Source organism: Sprattus sprattus, assembly GCF_963457725.1.
Source record: "Sprattus sprattus genome assembly, chromosome: 13".
Lineage (NCBI taxonomy): Eukaryota > Metazoa > Chordata > Actinopteri > Clupeiformes > Clupeidae > Sprattus > Sprattus sprattus.
The window spans coordinates 24450012-24468404 of record NC_137911.1 but is presented as its reverse complement, the minus strand read 5'-3'; the positions used below and the strand labels follow the sequence as shown (position 1 = coordinate 24468404).

General features: G+C 46.3%; 1 protein-coding gene across 1 annotated transcript; it reads right to left on the bottom strand.

The window, feature by feature from the left end:
• Window positions 1-583: 583 nt before the first annotated feature.
• On the bottom strand, window positions 584-18142 carry shprh (SNF2 histone linker PHD RING helicase; the record flags this gene model as incomplete). The annotated part of the gene is made up of 30 exons (XM_080850738.1): window positions 584-1221; window positions 1386-1466; window positions 1711-1889; window positions 2012-2098; window positions 2396-2488; window positions 2850-3038; window positions 4097-4168; window positions 4474-4575; window positions 5202-5339; window positions 6224-6449; window positions 7054-7116; window positions 7379-7552; window positions 7807-7949; window positions 8144-8251; window positions 8340-8432; window positions 8758-8846; window positions 9480-9601; window positions 10140-10396; window positions 11060-11223; window positions 11735-11813; window positions 12216-12467; window positions 13207-13428; window positions 13930-14331; window positions 14780-15042; window positions 15190-15292; window positions 15438-15588; window positions 15841-15922; window positions 16084-16326; window positions 17024-17153; window positions 17471-18142. 30 exons carry the CDS (start codon window positions 18140-18142, stop codon window positions 1122-1124), a joined length of 5079 nt encoding a protein of 1692 aa, XP_080706864.1. The 3' UTR covers window positions 584-1121.
• Between the last annotated feature and the right edge of the window lie 251 nt (window positions 18143-18393).

Genomic DNA, 18393 nt, shown 5'->3' with positions numbered 1-18393 from the left:
TCCCTTTCCCGCTTTTAACAAGGCTTCTTTACGGGAGCTGTTTCTTTACTGACACTGAATCATGCAGCCCCCTTTTTTTGCCTTTTTTTTTGTTTGTTTTTGTCTTGCAAATCAGATCTGCTAAAACACAGGTCTGGCTCCGTTAAAGGCTCTGGGCCCTCCAGACAGACGCTGAAAGACGGTACAGCCCGAGAGAGAGAGAGAGAGAGAGAGGACCCTCCATTCCCCCGTCTCGCTGTAAACTCTCACCACTTCCTTCCTCAATACACTTTACAACACAGGCATAAACAGGCCCCGGCTTTGCAGAGCGTGTGCAATGCACGGCACTCAGTGCACACACATCCAATACACATCCATGCCTCTCTGCTTACTAATGTCACTCACTCAGCCAGGGGGCCCAATATTTGTCCTCTGACGCTAAAGAGGATAGACACTGTCTATCAAGTCTCTCGCTTGTGAGACTGGGTGCAGTTGTTTTTCTTTTCTTCATTTCAAGGGGATTTCGGTCATTAACATAATCTTTTTAAAAAAGATTATCCGAGACTATTTTTTCCCGTAAGTCTTAGGAGGGAAATAGCAGAACAACAACACAGGCACATCGACTCATTCCACCGTGCTGGCAGAGAGACATCATAAAACAAACAGGTCTGGTAATCTGCTTTGCTCTGCGCTTCATTAATTAGGGCAGCTCACAAACTGGATAGCACCCAAAACTTCTACAATCCCTCCTTCTTTTCATAAAGCCTTCATCCTCCTTTTGTGAGTGAGAATCTGAGATTTCGGAACATCAGGAAAAGGTAACCTGAGGTGAGCATGGGAAGTTTAAAATAACACTACACCAAGTTTAAAACAAGAGCACCAGCTGATTCTACAAGATTTCTTCGGAGATACAGCACTGATAGTGATATACACATGATAATACCCCTATACAATCAATACAATACAAATGTCTTTTCCAGAAAGGTGAGCCTTTTGCATAGCGAGAGAGTCTGGAGACTCCTTTCATAAAATCTCCTTTTCATGCACTGGCACTACAAAGACACTTCTACTCAGCACTTTGATCATTCACACATTTGTTTTCCTCTCTCATCTCACTCTCTCTTTGATTCTTGTTTTATGTTTCAGTCCTCCAGGCTCTGTGGATCATCCGTGAAGAGCTCGGCCAGGTCAGCTACAGTGAAGACCGACGCTTCAGAGTGCTTCATGGTGGCGGAAGTGTGGCTGCAAGGCAGGGAGGGCAGATATGATATATCAGAATGTTACACAGCTCTTCCACCACCTGGGTTACCAGGTAGACAGAATTCATATTAAATCTCCTGGAGCGTTTTTAAAAGGCACTGATCAAAGAAAGAAAAAAAATGAAAACGCGTTTGCGTCCTCCTCACCTCTTCTCTGCCGTCTTGAGCATGGCCTGCATCTTATCCTCTATGGTGGACCTGATGAGGAACCTGTGCACAAAGGTAGGTCTGGAGGCAGGAGGGTGGGGAGACAAAGGAGAAAACATACAAAAAGGTAAACATCAGAAGAAGTAGTCCAAGAAAACCAATTATAATTCATGTTCTGTGGATACACTACCCAGTGCCAGCAGTGTGGGGTGATATCTGTAAGTTATTTATATAGTTACAATAACAATCTACAGTTATGGCTGTACTTGACTTCTTCACTGCATTGACCAAAACACCACGGATGAGAGATCTCTCCGAGACTCACTTTGTCTGGCCTATTCGGTGGACGCGGCCAATAGCCTGCAGCTGGTGGGCGGGATTTAGGATGGGCTCCACCAATAGCACGTGAGTTGCCTCAATGATGTTGAGCCCATTGGAGCCGGTGTGCAGTGGCAACAGCAGGATGTTGATCTTCTCCTCATATTTGAAAGCACACAGGTTTTTCTGCAGAACACAAATGTTTACATGATTTGGACTGAGAGTTACTATTTAACAGAAAACACACACAAACACACCAGATTCAATATACACAGGCAAATTATAAGATAGATAAGTGCATCTGAAACCTGAAAATTGTGGATGCCGTTGATCTGGGAGAACTCCATATTGTTGTCGAACAGTGCTTTGGCTATGATGTCCAGCACCCCTTGCCACTGATGAGAGAAAGAGAAAAGAGAAAGAAGGAAAGAAAGAAAGGGAGAGAGAGAAACGAGGGAGAAAGTGAGAGAGATAGTGTGTGTGTGTGTGAGTGGAGCCACAGTTCCAAGAGAAACCACATCACCAAGTCATAAAGAAGTCACACGCTGGCAACAGGCACAGCCCCCTCCACACCATCACATAAAACTGTGAGAGGACACAGAGCCTCCCACTAACCTTGGACCGTCAGAACCAGGAAGGCGGGCTCAGACCGTAACTCAGAATGACTAGACAGAACTGGGGAGATGGGTTACCGTGGAGAACACCAAAGATTTGGCTCCTGGGTCCGCCATCTGAATCTTCTTCAGGACTCTGACCACAGCCTCCACCTTGGTGGAGTGGCTGCCCTGTGTAAAGAGGAGGGGAGCGTTATTCCCAGGATGCTACCATTGAACATTTCCAGTCAGATCATTACCATAGCTCCATCCTGCAGATTATGATTTTTCTCTTTCTCTCTCTCTCTCTCTCTCTCTCTCTATATCTCTATCTATTCCTCCCTCCCTCCCTCCCTCCCTCCCTCCCTCCCTCCCTCTCTCTCTCTCTCTATCTATCCCTCCCTCCCTGCAGATTATTGTTTTTCTCTCTCCCTCTCCCCTCTCTCTATCTATCTATCTATCTATCTATCTCTCTCTCTATCTATCCCTCTCTCCGCCCCCCGCCCTCCCTACCTCCCTCCCTCCCTCTTGTTTTTTGGCTGCTGGCTCTGACCTTGACGGGGATGTCCTCTCCGCTGCCATCGTTCTGGGTGGTGAACACGTAGGAGATGTCGGTGTGGGAGGTGGTCTGTCTGCAGATGGCACACTTTATGGCCTTGCGGCGCGAGCCCACGCTGTACTGCTCCATGATGATAGCGATACACTCATTACAGAAGCAATGGCCACAGGTCAGCACGGCCCACTGAAACACACACACACACATGCGTTAACACACACACACACACACACACACACACACACACACACACTTATACACATACAGTTGTGGTCACATTTTTCATGGGAAAGTGGTGCTGCAGTGAGACTGCTAATTACCAGCTTAATGATGACAGTGATTTACATACAGCTGTCATTCGCTGGGTAATTAGTGACAGAGCCAAATCCTCTGCTGCTTTAGGCCATAGACAGAACAAACACAAACATATGAGTGTGAAACCTCATGAAAGACTATTGTTGCCACCATACAGATACCTAAACAAAAGGATGATGAATGGGGTAAGATTTTGAGGGATTTGTGTGAGAACGCAGTCATTTTGTCCCGTTTTGTCCCGTCAGGCAATGGGGTCCTTATAATCTAGCCACAGGTGTCACTGGCAAAGGAGACAATTTCTGGTATGAATGACACATTGGGCCAAGCTCCCTCAAAGGTACCGTTTTAGCATTTTGTTTATTCAAAGACGAACAAACAAATAAAAGGTTCAGAAACCGAAACAGTCCATTCAGATGTAATTAGTCTGGGGGTTCGAGATGAACACAAACAATGGCTGGATTCTGTTCGGGCACTGCTGAGGGCAGCACGAGTGTGGCCTGAGGACCCTTGAGCTCCACAAAGGTCCACCGCTGGGAACAGCATCCTGTGATCGGGATCAGATCCGCAATTTCCCCTTGAGAGGCTCTGAGGGAGCGGGGTACAATGAACAGCAATTTCATTTTCAATCAGGAGGCTGAAAGGGAGACAAACTTGAGATAGACCTGATCTCACCCCGCCTCTGCCTCTGCCATCATTACTTTCCCAGACTCACGGAACAGACCAGAGAAGAATTAGCCAAGGGTCTGTTTGCCACTCTTTGGTGTGTGTGTGTGGTATACGCAAGCGTGTGAGAGAGAGAAAGGCGGCAGAGCGAGGGGGTGGGAGAGAAATAGAAAGGAGAAAGAGAGAGATAGTGAGAATGTGTGTGTGTGTGTGTGTGTGTGTGTGTGTGTGTGTGTGTGTGTGTTGTGTGTGTGTGTGTGTCTTACCTCCTGACCGAGGGAACGGGCACAGATAGGACATGGTTCTGGGTTCAGCCCCCCTGTCGATTTATCCTGAGACTGAGAACACATCATGACACCAGGCATTAGATCATCATTCACTGCCCCACAGCTAACCAGCCACAACAGAGTTCAGAGGCTTGTACAAGGCATCTGTATCAGCTGAAAAATAAATGCATTTGGACCAAATGCATGATACAGACTAAAAGTGCATCCTTCCATAGTAAATAACTATATAATAACAGCTTGAAATAACTAAGTTCTCAGAGTAAAGGTCCATGCAGCGTTGCTATGTTGCTGGAGGTGACAGCCACATGCTGAACATGGTTTGATGTTGTGGTCCTTCTCTGCCTGCCTGGGCTCACCTTCTCTAGGTTGGTGAGGTAGAGTAACTGGCCCAGCTTCTTCTGCAGCTGGGATTTGGCCACTGCCCGGTCATTCAGCAGCTTGACCCTGTTTTGGTCCACCTGGAGGTTCACAACAAACAAACAAACAAATAAACAAACAAACATTCTTATCCTTGACTGTGTAGAGCCCAGACAGTTTAATTAAGGACATGAAGGAAGGACATTACATGTAATTATTTTACTCATAGTATAATTCATTCACATAATGTGTGTGCATTACGTCTGTGCAATAGTTTTGTCATGAAGTTCTGAAAAGAATGATTTTATCATTTCTCAAAAGACTGTCATTACATTTACAATCATCGGTCACCATCTGTTGATTGATTAGATTCACAAACTCTGATTGGAAGCCTCTAAATGTTTTCCCTCTCTAAGCCACTGATGAAATCATTTAAGTGTGACCGTGTCAAACCCATACAAATCCCTCCATATATCTTATATCTAATATTTATGACAACGAAACTCTATCCCTTTGTGTCCTGTTGGTGTCTTACCATACACCAAAACAGCAGTCCAACTTGACCCCTCCAACATTACACTGACTGAGAATATGTAACTTGTCCAATATGGTATTAAAGCTGCTTTTATTCCAGCCTGTCTGCTCACATCCATCAGACCTCACACTAGCAGGAGTGCGATGGCACAACTGGAACGTCTCTGTGCCGGGTGGCAGGACTCGGGTTTACCTCGTGTGGCTCTATGATGTGCAGGACCTTCTGCTTGGGCTCGTCGGGCAGCCGCACACGCAGCCTCTCAGTGGCCATGCCCAGCTCGTCAATGGCCGACACGTGATCCCTCAGGGTCATCCAGTACTCGTGCAACACCTGCAGCCACATAGGGGAGGGGACACACGCTCAGGATCAGAGTACTCGTGCAACACCTGCAGCCACATAGGGAGGGACACACGCTCAGGGTCATCGAGTACTCGTGCAACACCTGCAGCCACATAGGGAGGGACACACGCTCAGGGTCATCGAGTACTCGTGCAACACCTGCAGCCACATAGGGAGGGACACACGCTCAGGGTCATCGAGTACTCGTGCAACACCTGCAGCCACATAGGGAGGGACACACGCTCAGGGTCATCGAGTACTCGTGCAACACCTGCAGCCACATAGGGGACTGAAGCTTGGCATTTTATGATAAGAGAGAGAGAGAGTGAGTCATTTAAGGGGAAGAGGGAGAGCAATTCTGAAAAGTTTCCTCAAAGTTAATGTTAGTTAATATATTCATTATTTTAAACTTAAAATAAATTCAGATCTAAAACTTCTCAAAGTTCTCAATGCATTATTTGACTGGCGCACAACCAAACAATGTTCTCTTTAATTAAAAGCTTGATGATGTAACAGTAAATCAGGAGAAGTTAAGAGAGCCAACACATTTTCTAAATGTTTATTGCCGATAAAATGCCTTGTTTTTCCCTACAAAAATGTCATGCCAAATGAAACACCGAAAAAACGGCAGTCTTAAAGTTTATTTTAATGACTCATAGCCAAACAACACACTTTATAAATTAAAAGCTCAAGGATGCAGCAAATTATGCGGAACGACTGAAATGAGACACAGCTGAATTTCAATATGTTGGTTGCTGCTAACATGCTTCATCTGCCCTTGTATTGCAGCCTCCAAAAATACCATACCAAATTAATAATAAAAAAAAATAACCTTTAAAAAAAGAAATTAATAAATGTTTGCGCAGTGCACAGACCTTGTACTCCTTTTTCCAGGACTCAAAGAGCTCCATGAAGGTGCTGGCATCCTCCAGCAGCTGGGTGTCCAGGCGGCGGGCTCGGGCGAACGCCAGCATGGCCTTCAGGGCTCGCTCTGTCTCACTGGCTGCCCACAGGCCGCGGCTGGTGGTGGGCAGGCGGTCGTCTACCAGGCCCTCCTCGTCCTCGATCATCTCCTCAAAGATGGCCGTCTGACCTTTCACCCTGTGGAGTACCGCAGAAGAGCAGAAGAGTCCAACTTTACCAAAGTGATTCAATTAGATCACATGTGTCAAACTCAAGGCCCGCGGGCCTGATCAGGCCCGACAAGCCATTTAATCTGGCCCCCAGCTCCTCAAAATGTTGCAAAAAGTTCCATTGATTTGAATGAGCAATGGTGACATTTTATTTGGCTTGCCTTATTTTCCCTCAGGATTAATAAAGTATCCATCTTTTAATCTATCAGAGCTTGTCTGCCGCGGCCGCTGGTATGTCGAACGCACCACAAATACTGCCAAGTCCCACAATGTACTGTCACCGCGTTGGTAGCATACATCAATTTAGGGAGTACTTGCCCTCGACTTAGACCCATTATTTTTATTTCAGTTTGGCACCCCTGAATTAGATGATCCACAGAAGCTGCATCCAACACATCACAGGAATCTAATTTAGCCAGTCAGCCAACTGAAAAGAACTAATCCTACATAATCATGTGGGAACATTGAATTCTAGGTTCGTATATTAATACAAATAGATCATCCACTGTGCATAATTCAAGGTCTGTGCCTTTCTGTAAAAACCAGATCAGGGTTTGTTGTGCTTTACTCACGTGTGCGAGAACAGCTTGGACTCGTAGTCGGTGAAGAGCTCGTCAGCCTTGCAAAACACACAGCTGAAACGGCAGAATCAGCAGTCGAATCGATTATTACTCGCTACTTAAAGTCAGTCAGATACAGGCTAAACACACTCTGATGTGCACATCCGCCATTGAATTAAGAGTCACCTGGATATGGTCATTTAAACAACCCAAATGTAGATATGATAATGGGGGGGGGGGGGGGGGGGGGGCTGCTCTCTGATTCTCTTCCATCTCCAGTAAAACAGATTATGATTGGCGTCAGTCGGCAACAATCTGACCAATAAAGACGCCTCACTTGTTGAGTGGCAGCCGGACGGGCCTCAGGTGACACATGGTGGTTTCCTCAATGGTGGCCTGCGAGGGCGTGCCTTCCAGCCTCTTGACAGCATCCTGCACCACCTTCTGGGACTTCAGGAGGTCGTCGATCTGTGTGGTGAGCAGATACTGCAGGCCACGACCATCTCGAAACCTGAGTCACCATACAAGTCAGCCATCTCTCATCTCTTTCTCTCACTTTCCCTCAAGGGGGTATGTATAAACACTCGCTCAGAAGAATTTCTTTCCTACTTCTCACATTGAAATGTATTTTTGCAAAGCATGAACAAATCACATATAAAGCACTTTCAGCTACATTCTTTTGCATGAAAGGTGCTATCTAAATAAAGAAGTATTATTATTATTATAATTTAATACTACTACAAACACAGAGTAGATGAACATTACTTGTCTGCCATGGAAACTTTGCTGGCTTCCTGTTTGTAGCTGCAGGTGAGCTCATTCTGGATCCGCTGGACCAACTCGTCGTCCGTGGAGTACTTGATGGCCTGCGCTATGACATCCATCCACCAGGGGGAGCGCAGGTTCACCTTGGGAGAAGCCCACACACATTCTCAGTATGATGGAAGCAGAGGGAAGAATTTCACCGCCTGGGGCACAACGCTGTATTATTCACTAACTTACTGGTGGTGCGATGTGGGCTGCAGCATAGGTTACTTTCTGCATGTATAGTGTGTATACAAAAGTGAGTGTGTTAGTTTGCTGTGTGTGCTGTGAACGTTACTTTGCGTTTGAGGTCTTTGATGTTCTGAAGCACGGGCTGCAGGTTCTGCTGTGCTTCGGACACCTCTGAGTTGGATTTAGTCATGTAGTGCTGCTTCAGTTGCTCTGCCTGAGAACACACACACACACACACACACACATTACATACGCTCTCTTTATGTATCTGAACATGTGAACTATCTTACGGCTTCCTTCACCTCCTCTTTGAGTCGGTCATCCCGAAGAGTTGGGGGTATCCCATCATGCTTTGCACTGAGCAGCTCCATGAGGTTGTGCGTGGCGTGGAGTCTCTGTCAAGTCAAGAGTTTACATGAGCAGCTTCTGACATAATAATAATTACTTTTATTATGATTTTAATATTTCAAGAAGCCTATCGGAACATCAGGTTCTGATACGATGTTGACCATTATTTTATTGCTCCTGCTGCTTTATTGATTTTATGTAAAGCACTTTGAATTGCAACTCTTGTACGAAATGTGCTATATAAATAAAGTCTTACTTACTTACTTACTGGCATATACAGCTTGCCTACAGTATATTACAGATAAGGTCCTAAAGTAATGTAATGTTAGTGAAATGTTAAAAAGGGTAGAAGGGTGCTCCAGCTCTGCATACCTGTAAGGAGTCTGTTTTCAGTCGGCCTTTATGCTCCTCCGATGACCGCAGCACGTCTCTGTACATCTCCACTGCCTCCCCAAACTCATCTGTCCCAAGTACAGACATTTTAATTGGGACGGCTCATTCCTGGGTTTCCAAGACTACCATTCAAATCAGCTCTTCAGTGTGAGAAACAGACAGTGCTTTGATGTTAACTTTGAATGTGTTCATTTGATCACTATAACTGGCACTGTCTCTGACCCAGAAGGGAACGCATCATCCCTGGTGGTTCTCAGTCAGTCACCCTCCCCCCACCCCCAGGTTATCAGAGACTGAACTCAGAGGAAGAGTGGAGCTTGCAGCACAGCATGATGTCAGACAAACTCCTCCATTACGATGAAAAATGGCCTGCCTGTCAACGTGTCACAACTATCGCCGGTACACTCTCTCCAGACTTAGTAATGCTGCTGTCAGCCAGGACAGAGGAAGGCCGTCTGCGTCACCTTGAGTGCTTCTGATATTACGACACTTCAGTGCAATCATCCCAGAGAGACACACGTCAATACAGTACAGCACATCTCAATCCCATATACCAATAGTGAAGAGCATCGGTATCTCAGCATTGATATCTTTCCGTCTTTGCCTTCCATTGCAATAAGACATCTTCAAGGTAAATACAGCCATATTAAGAAGGTCCTTGAACACTGGTCCAACCCCCCAAATTCAGTGTTGTGTTGTACCTCTGATGATGTGGATCCCAGCCAGGCCGTTGAGGGCACACACCAGCTGCCTGTGGGCCTCCTCACACTCCACACGGCACTTCTTCTGCAGGGACTTCAGAAGCTCCTCCATCGTCATGGTGCTTTATTCAGATTCAAAAACAAACAAAAACTTTAGGTTACGGTTGTAACGCCGGGTTCTCTGAGGGAGCTGAACAAGAACATCTCACTACGGGACACGCCGCTTGCCTGCTCATTCACCGAAACCTGATTCAATCAAGCCTTCATGTCTAATTGGTCAGTGCAACAAAGAGGCCTGTCTCCAGAAGGCAAGAGGAGAACTATGGTGAGATGTCTCACTCATAGATATATATAAAGGCTAGATGTTTCGTTCGGGTTCCCGGCCAGCAGAGTCGAATGTCCGCACATGGCGGCCATCTTGCCGCGGTAGCTCGCTCACCCATAACATTGTGTCGGTAGTGGTATGTACTTTTTAAACAACCATAACTTGCTCAATTTTCAACGGATTTAAAAATGGTTTGGTCGAGCTATGCCTCGTCTGAAACTGTGGAGCTATGCCTCGTCTGAAACTGTGGAGCTATGCCTCGTCTGAATTCGAGGGGAAGTCCTGCCAGGTAAAGACAGAAATTGGCCAGCCCATGCCCCCGTGGGAGCAATCACCTCTTCTGGAAGGGCAGGAACTCTCCGCGGACGGCCTGCGGGTGGCAGCAGGCCTGGCGCAGACGGAGCAGCGGGCACAGGATGGTGCTGACGGTGCGGCGGTCCAGGCTGCTCAGGCGCAACGACCAGTCAGAGATCTTGCGCAGCTTGTGCAGTGCATCCTGGGAGCAGACCTCGTGCTGCCGCTGGTAGAAGTGGCTCTCCACGGGCGAGAAGCGCAGCCAGTGGATCTCCTCCGTCTGAGGGGGGATCTGGATCTGAAGGGTTTGCACAGAAAAGACTAAACGCTCACACACATGTTATGGGATAGGGAAAGGCACTAGCCATAGAAGCTAGGCAAATACGCTTCCTGTTTAACTTGTTTAGGGGATTACAAGGTGAAGCCAATGGCCAGCTTCTTCACCAAGCCTCTAGACTCTAGAGCCTGTTATATTCTTTAAATTATTCTAACATAATTTGTATAGCATGCGTGAGGTACATTTTCTTCTTTCTATTTTAAAGTTTTATCTCTGCAAAGCGTGAGAAGCTGCAGGAAGTGAAAGCAGAGAGCCAGATAGAATACCGACCATGGGGAAAAGTCAAGGGGTGAGAGGCCAATCACTATAAATGCAGATACTCTTCAGATTGAAAATGTCAGCAAATTGACTATGAAGTAAAAATAACAGAGAAGTCGACCCATGGTGACCTCTTTCCATTTCTGTTCTTCTGTGGCTCAACCTTAATTACACAGTAGCTGCACCACATAAATGTCAAGTATGGGTATATTTATCAAGAAAAGGCCTCTACGTATTATCTCTAGATCTACGTTAGCTTTAAAAATAAGATCACCAGCCAAAAGCATATAAATGTGAGTGGAATGGTCATAATGGAAGGAATCATAGATGTGTGGGTAAGAAGGGGAGAAGTGGAGGACCCTCTACCTGGTCGATCACGTCCTTCTTGGCCGAGCGCCACAGCAAGCGGCCCATGAGGCTGTAGAGGGGCTCCGTGTTTCCACTGCGAAACGGGCGGTACAGCAGCTGCTCCCACCAGTGTTTCACCCAATACGGGTCCACACCCAGGAACAGCACCAGGCCGTACAGGTCTAAACACACAGATGCACTCGTTCAACAGGGTCACAGATCTAAACACACAGATGCACTCAAAACATTCAACAGGGGGACACAAATCTATTAAAAAATACATTATGTCAATCTCTCATCCTCTCCATCCATCCATAATAAACAATCAAAATAAAAAGAAACAAATGACACATCTTTGGTTACAAAGGAGGTTGAACTATTTTACAGCTTCTTTTCTCCCTTGCCCCAAAACCAAAAGCATGAGACACTAAGGTTAGGGAAGAGATACGGCAATTTATTTCTAACACATTTTTGAGAGAACTGAAGTTCCTTCATAAATAATGTATTTTAGATTCAGTCAAGATCGTGTCCGAATAACCTGTACAACCTCAACAAACAAAGTAAAGAACATTAAGAGAACACAAAAGTGTGGCTGTTAAAGCTTATTTCATTGCGCTCTGAAAGACTGTTAAGTGATGCACGGCAGTGAATGAATCCCCTCCTGAGGCAGAGATGGGGCAGAGAGGTGCTCACCTTCTAATCCCCTCTGCACAGGTGTCCCGCTCACGCACCAGCGGTTTACAGAGGACAGACGCAAGGCCATCTCAGCAGCCTGGACAAACAGAACACACACTGTTCAACTCTACAGGCCATAAACAAACACACACACACGTATACATAAGATATAAACACAAACACACACACACCCTCAAAGCCATCGAACACAAAACACACCATCAATTACTAACCATGATGGACTCCATGAGCACACATGACAGATAAATGTTTTTTATTTCAGTGTAGAGTAATGGTGACCACATTGATGAAAAACAAAACTGTCGATGTCTTTCCTCCCTCTGAGTGTCATTCCACTTAAAACATAAGTCAGTAATGCTGGAATGATAACAGCAGATGAGAAGATGTTTATAACTATGTGAGGGCAACACACACAAACACACACACACACACACACACACGAGGGCAAATACAGGAAAGGTAGAGGAAGAGGAGTTACTTTGGCAGTGGTGCACTCAACCATCTGCGCCTCGTCCAGGCAGACGCGCCACCACTCCACGGCCACCAGGGGGCTGGGCACTGCCATGTAGCGCTTGTGCGTGCGGAAGCGACGACCGTCCTCACTGTTGCTGTGGGGCAGGTCCACATAGTTGAGCTCGGAGCGCAGCACGTCGTACGTGGTGATGACCACTTCCTGTTCGGCCAACACGTGAGGCTGGATGAAGCCATGACGCTTCACACCCTGATACACCTGGGATGGTGGGAAAGGAGAAGGAAAGAGCAAACAAAAGAGAGGTTTACTCCAATCCTGACTGGGTAAAATTATATCAAGCCCCGTGTCATTTTGTCATTGGCAAAAACATTAGATAGATAGATAGATAGATGGATATTTTATTGATCCCGAGGGAAATTAAGGTCATCCAGTAGCTTACACTTAACATGTTCTCCCTATGTGTATTGTGTGTATTGTGTTTATTGTGATTCATGTAAGTATGTTTGTGAGTTAAGTGTAAACTACTGGATGACCTTAATTTCCATTAAGGAGGATTAAAATCTCAGGTACAGTTATGTGAAGATCCACCAGTTATGTGGTAGGCTCACCTAAAAACATCAGTCTGGACTGCAGACTTATGTGTCTAAATAGCCTGAAATTCTGCAAGTCATGGCCGTCATGGCCATCATAGACCACATATCAGGCAAGTAAGCAGCCTGCACACACATGGGAAGAATACTGATCAACTCCACCAATTGGAGTCTCCCTCCTTCCTAACCCCCGCCCCCTCAGTCACTATTCTTTTTTTTTTTTTAAGATTTATTTTTGGCCTTTTATGGCTTTATTTGGATAGGACAGTTGAAGATATGACAGGAAGCGAGGCAGAGAAGAATGGGGAGAGGACCCTGTGAACCCTCGGGCATTGTAGCCCGTCAGTGGGGGGCTTTATCGGCTTGCGCCACCGTGCCCCCCCTCAGTCACTAGTCTGATCCCTCACCAGCACGCGCAGTGAGGACGAGCGGATGTGGCGGCTGATCTCCTCCACCCACTGGTGGCAGATGGAGCTGGGAGAGATGATGAGGGTGGCGCCGGTGGGCACGGGTGGCATGGCCACCAGGCAGTGTGGGCAGTAGAACGGCGTGGTGTCCAGGCTCTCCTGCTTGTAGTTCACACAGTCTGCATGCTGCCACAGCAGGCAGTGCAGGCACTGGACACGCGCCTGGGTGGCACACAGATTACAAATATAATAATAATAATAATAATAATAATTTTTTTATTTTTACACACTTTTCATTCAAAAGAATCTCAGAGTGCCTACATATTAGAAACTAACTATAATAATACAATAATATAAAACATTTGTTGACACAAGCATAATAGAAAACTTAGTGGTAAAAGATTTAACATATTCATGCTCACACTTTCACAAACAAAAACAAATATGTTCATATCGTTCTTCATTCCTCTGGATTCGAGCCTCTGATTCTAAAATAAATAGAACTGGTTGTTTTCTAAAATGATGAAAACTAATGACTAGAAGAAAAAAAAGAGAAGAAATCTAGGCGTACTGCCGAGTTGTACTGCATACCGACCAAATGAAAGATAAATCATAGATAGATATAGACCTGCAGCACTGCAGAAGTATTTGCATGCAGAAGACGTCCTCACATTCCCTCTAACTATCATTTTTGAGGATCAAAGTGCAATCCAAGAAGCTCACCTTGTAGTCAAGCAGACCAGTCTCCCCGCAGATGCACTCAAAGTGGTAGTCTGGCTCAGGGTCGGAGGAGGGCTGTGGAAAGTCCTTCACTTCTTCACCAGGGGTTCGACACTCCTCTTCCATCAAAGCCTGGGGGTCAGCTTGACCTTCCAGCTTGGCTAAGGTCTTCACCTGCTCTTCCTTGTCCTCCTCAGAGGGATGCTCTCCAGCGCTCCTTGCTGGAGGGACGTTGGCATGTTCACTGGTGGGCTCCAGCTCCTGTTTGGTGTCCTGAACTTCACCCTCAGGCACAGCGTCTGAGTCCAGTCCTTCTGGGAGGTCAGAGGTCACGGCCGCACCCTTCTCCTGAGCAGAGCGCCTGCGTGAGGTTCTCCGAGGAGTGATGTCACCACTGGGGCTTTGCTGATTGGATCAAAGCATCACATGAACATCAATGAAGGCCATAAACAAACAAACAAACAAACAAACAAACAAACACACACACACACACACACACACACACACACACACACACACACACACACACACACACACACACACACACACACACACACACACACACACACACACACACACACACACACACACACACACACACACACACACACACACACACACGCACGCACGCACACGCACACTCACACCCTCACAAAACATCAATCAACATCAATGAAACATCTCGCTATCAGCACGGTTGGACAAAAAGAACACCAGTCATAAACTAAATGACAGACAAATAGCAAACTATCTTGTGCCTAGAGTCTTCCTCATCACCGAAATGCTATTCGGATCTTAAATTGGAAACGGGTATTTATTTTACGACTAAAACTACTTTTATTATGATACTTACAGGCTTCGCTTGTTTGCTTGGTGTCTTCTTCTGTGTCGCCTTGTACTTCTTCCCGAACTTGAAGGATCCGGCCAGGCCTCGACCTTTGACCTGCTCCACGAGCTCTTCGCCGATGAGCTTGGCGAGGCTCTTCTTGATGTGGCTGCGGTTCTTTATGGGGTCGTACCCGAACATGGTGCGCAGGTAGGCGAAGATGGCATTGATGGAGGCTCCCTTGCCCACCTTCATCTCTTTGATGGCAGTGAGAATCATGACACGAACAGCTGAGCCAGAGGATAGACGACGAGTTACCAATGAAGAACATTACAGTTTCTATGTTTTTTATGCCTACTGAGACAACAGCAGCCAACCGAGAGGTTGTGTCAGTTTTAATAGCTGACGGCGTTTGGCCGTCTCCACGTCTGACTCACCAGGATAAGAAATTCTCTCCCTGGGTTGGGGCTCCCGCTTGCATGGTGTGCCATTTTCCTTCTCCAGTGGTGGGGGAGGCACGAAGAAGTTTACTTTAATTCCCTGGTAGAAAGAAACTCCATTAACAACGCTGCTTAACAAATCCATTTAAGCAGTTTTGCATGCGCAACAGGTCTACACTCCTTGAACCGGTGACCTGGCTAGGTTCCAAGCTGACAGAGGTCAGAGCCTCTGGCTTACAGCTCACCTCCGGTAGACAGGGGGCAGTATTCTCTAGGCCCTGTCTTGGGTGGAACAGAATGAGAGCAAGCACTTCCACTGTCTTCCCCAGACCCATCTCATCCGCCAGGATACCCCCCGGCCAATCTGGTCCCGCCTGAGGAAACTCCAGGATCAGACTGCAAGAACACACACATCCAGTAAGGATCGCATAGATATTTATGTCAAAAAGTATCACTTCATTCGAACACAAGAGTAGAGCAGAATCTGTTAGGTGCAACAAAGTGTCAAGATCCATGTGTACTGGCTAAGTGCTGGTCATTTTTGGCAGTATTCCCAGCAAGATACCTCCCTGATTCATTGACTTAAATCCAGTCTTCTTTAAGAGAGGTTATCTTTTAAACTTAAGGCAGCTGTGTAGTAGGTCTTACCAGCCTGTGTAGATGTTGTAGTACAGCTTCTTTCCACACAGAGTCACAACTTCACGCCACAGGAAATGCAACGATGGTACGTCTTCATGTAACAGATGGCGAAAACCCACAATTCATAAATAAATAAATAAAGTTTAGGTACAGTGACTGCTATGTGACAGATAACAACTGGGTTGAATTTAAAGACAGCTGATGTGCATGTTTGTCCAGAACAAAAACGATGGCCGACCGGTATCGGGTTACCTTCAGAGGCACTCCTGTTGTACTTCTCTCTCCTCAGCATCCAGTTGACAGCCTGGCTCTGGTAGGGTCGGAGCACGGGCACCAGGGCCTCATGCCGCAGGTCTAAGCCCTCGCCCTCGCCCTCGCCATGCGCTTCATGCTGGTGCTGGTGATGATGATGATGCCGCACACAATCGTACAGCTCCTCCACATTCTGGCGCTCAAGGTCAATGTCGCTGTCCTCAGCCTGGTCGTCCATCACCTCTGCAGGAAGAACATTCAGCATGAAAAGTGCAAATCAACGGACCTCTTAAAAGAGCCAAAAAAAGAGAGCCTTTGTAAGTGACACAAGCTCTTTAGGAGCAGTCATCATCAATTTTCACATTTTGATAACATCCTACATCATACAATGTTCATAGGATCACACTGCTTTGCTTAGATCGGTAAAAGAGAATTGATACAGTATGTCGGCTGTGTATTGACATTTTCTTACATGCCTACTTTTTAGCACAAATAAATAGTGGCAGGGGGCACTGTGGCACGAGCCAATAAGACCCCCATTTACGGGCTACAATGCCCGCTGGGACACAGGTTTGAAACCGGCCTGCTATCATTGCCCGATCCTCTCCCCTCTCCTTAAAATAAAAATAAAATAGAAAATAGTTGCATGCAACAAGACTCAGAAACATGAGGCCTAGAGAGATTAGATTTCACTAATCAACACAATCCAAACACGGGCTCCAAAACACATATCCTACCTTACTCTCAAGTGAACTTACCATTCATTGCTTTGTGTCATTCCACTATTACGTGAGAATGTATAGTTTTATGGATCATAAAGATGAAGCATATACTCTTATTCTAAGTGTATTCATCACTGACATATTGTTCACTGAAATGATTCTGAGGGGGCTCATGAAGCAGGATCATGACGTGTGAATCTGGAATGGAGCCTACTCACCTGGAATGATGAAGTCATAAAAGTGTTCCATGAGTTTCTGGATCAGCTGATGTGCCTTCTTCATGCGGCCGCTACCTTCGCTGAGGGAGGCGGGATGGCCTAGGCCAGCTTCCAGCAAATACACAGGCAACTGCAGGAGATCAGGGTTTCATGTTTAGATATGCTGCCACAGGTAAAGCTCCTGGCTTGTCTGGCAATTATGATGGGAAAACTGACTCCCTGCCTCACACAGGTAAATCGTTTAGTTTACAACAGTAAAGGCTTATACAGATTAATCAGTAAATGAATGTGGTCCCTGTGGATGTGGTTCCTGCAAATTGCACCCATTCATCCAGGCACATTGCAGTGTAACAATTTAACTCCTGAGGCCACAGAGAAACAATAGCTACCATGTGATGCACGTATCATGTAATGACTATGTGCTGGCCCATATAATGACACACACACCTTAACATAGTTCTCTTCAAGATGGACACTGAGCTCGATGATCCTCCTCTTCTGAAGCCAGTCCAACTCCTCCAGCTGTACCATTCCAAAAGATCCTTCCACTGGGCTTGTGCACTCCAGGCTCGGAACCTCCACACTACAGTCTCCATCCTCCTGAGTACCAGACGCACACAAGCACAGTCTACCACCAGTCCTCTGAAGTGTCCACTGCTGGCTAGTGTCTTCCACCAGCGGGAACTGGGCACGGAGGTTGAACTCTCCGATCAGTACCCTCCAGGTCTCATCCAACTCGGAGACGGTAATTAGGGGTATGACAACAGAATCACTTGTGGCACTCTTTGCCGAGATGCTCGGCTCGGATCCAAGCTCAATTTGTGGTGTATAGTTAATGCAGGGGTCAGATGTCTCTTCACTTGCAGAAGGAATATAACTCAAACTTACAAGACCTTCCTTAGAGAAAACCAAATCTGGCTCTTCTACAATAGAGGGAAAAGTTTTAGAACAACTCGGTTCTTCACTAGGGACGGCAATACAATCTGCTGTCACATCAGAACTTTGTGTCGGAAGCGATTCAAGCTCGTTCCTCCGGTCCTCGTGCATATTCCAGTTCAACCTTTTCTTTGCCTCGTCATCCACCTTGACCGGTGGTGCTTTTTTTCTTTTGTTACTCATGGCGATAGTTTAAGGGAAGACACCGTTGGGGAAACTATGCAGCAGAGCAGCGTTCACTCATTACTGTTTCAAACGTCCCCGGTCAACATCCCAACGTATCACAGTCACATTTGCACTATTTGGAGCGTACGTTCTGCACACAAGTGGTCATCATAGACCCAGTGATATCACAGTGGCGGTATCATTGCATACCTGATAGGTTTCTAACTATCGACAGGTAACCGGCATTGAAATGTGGGACCTCCATCACA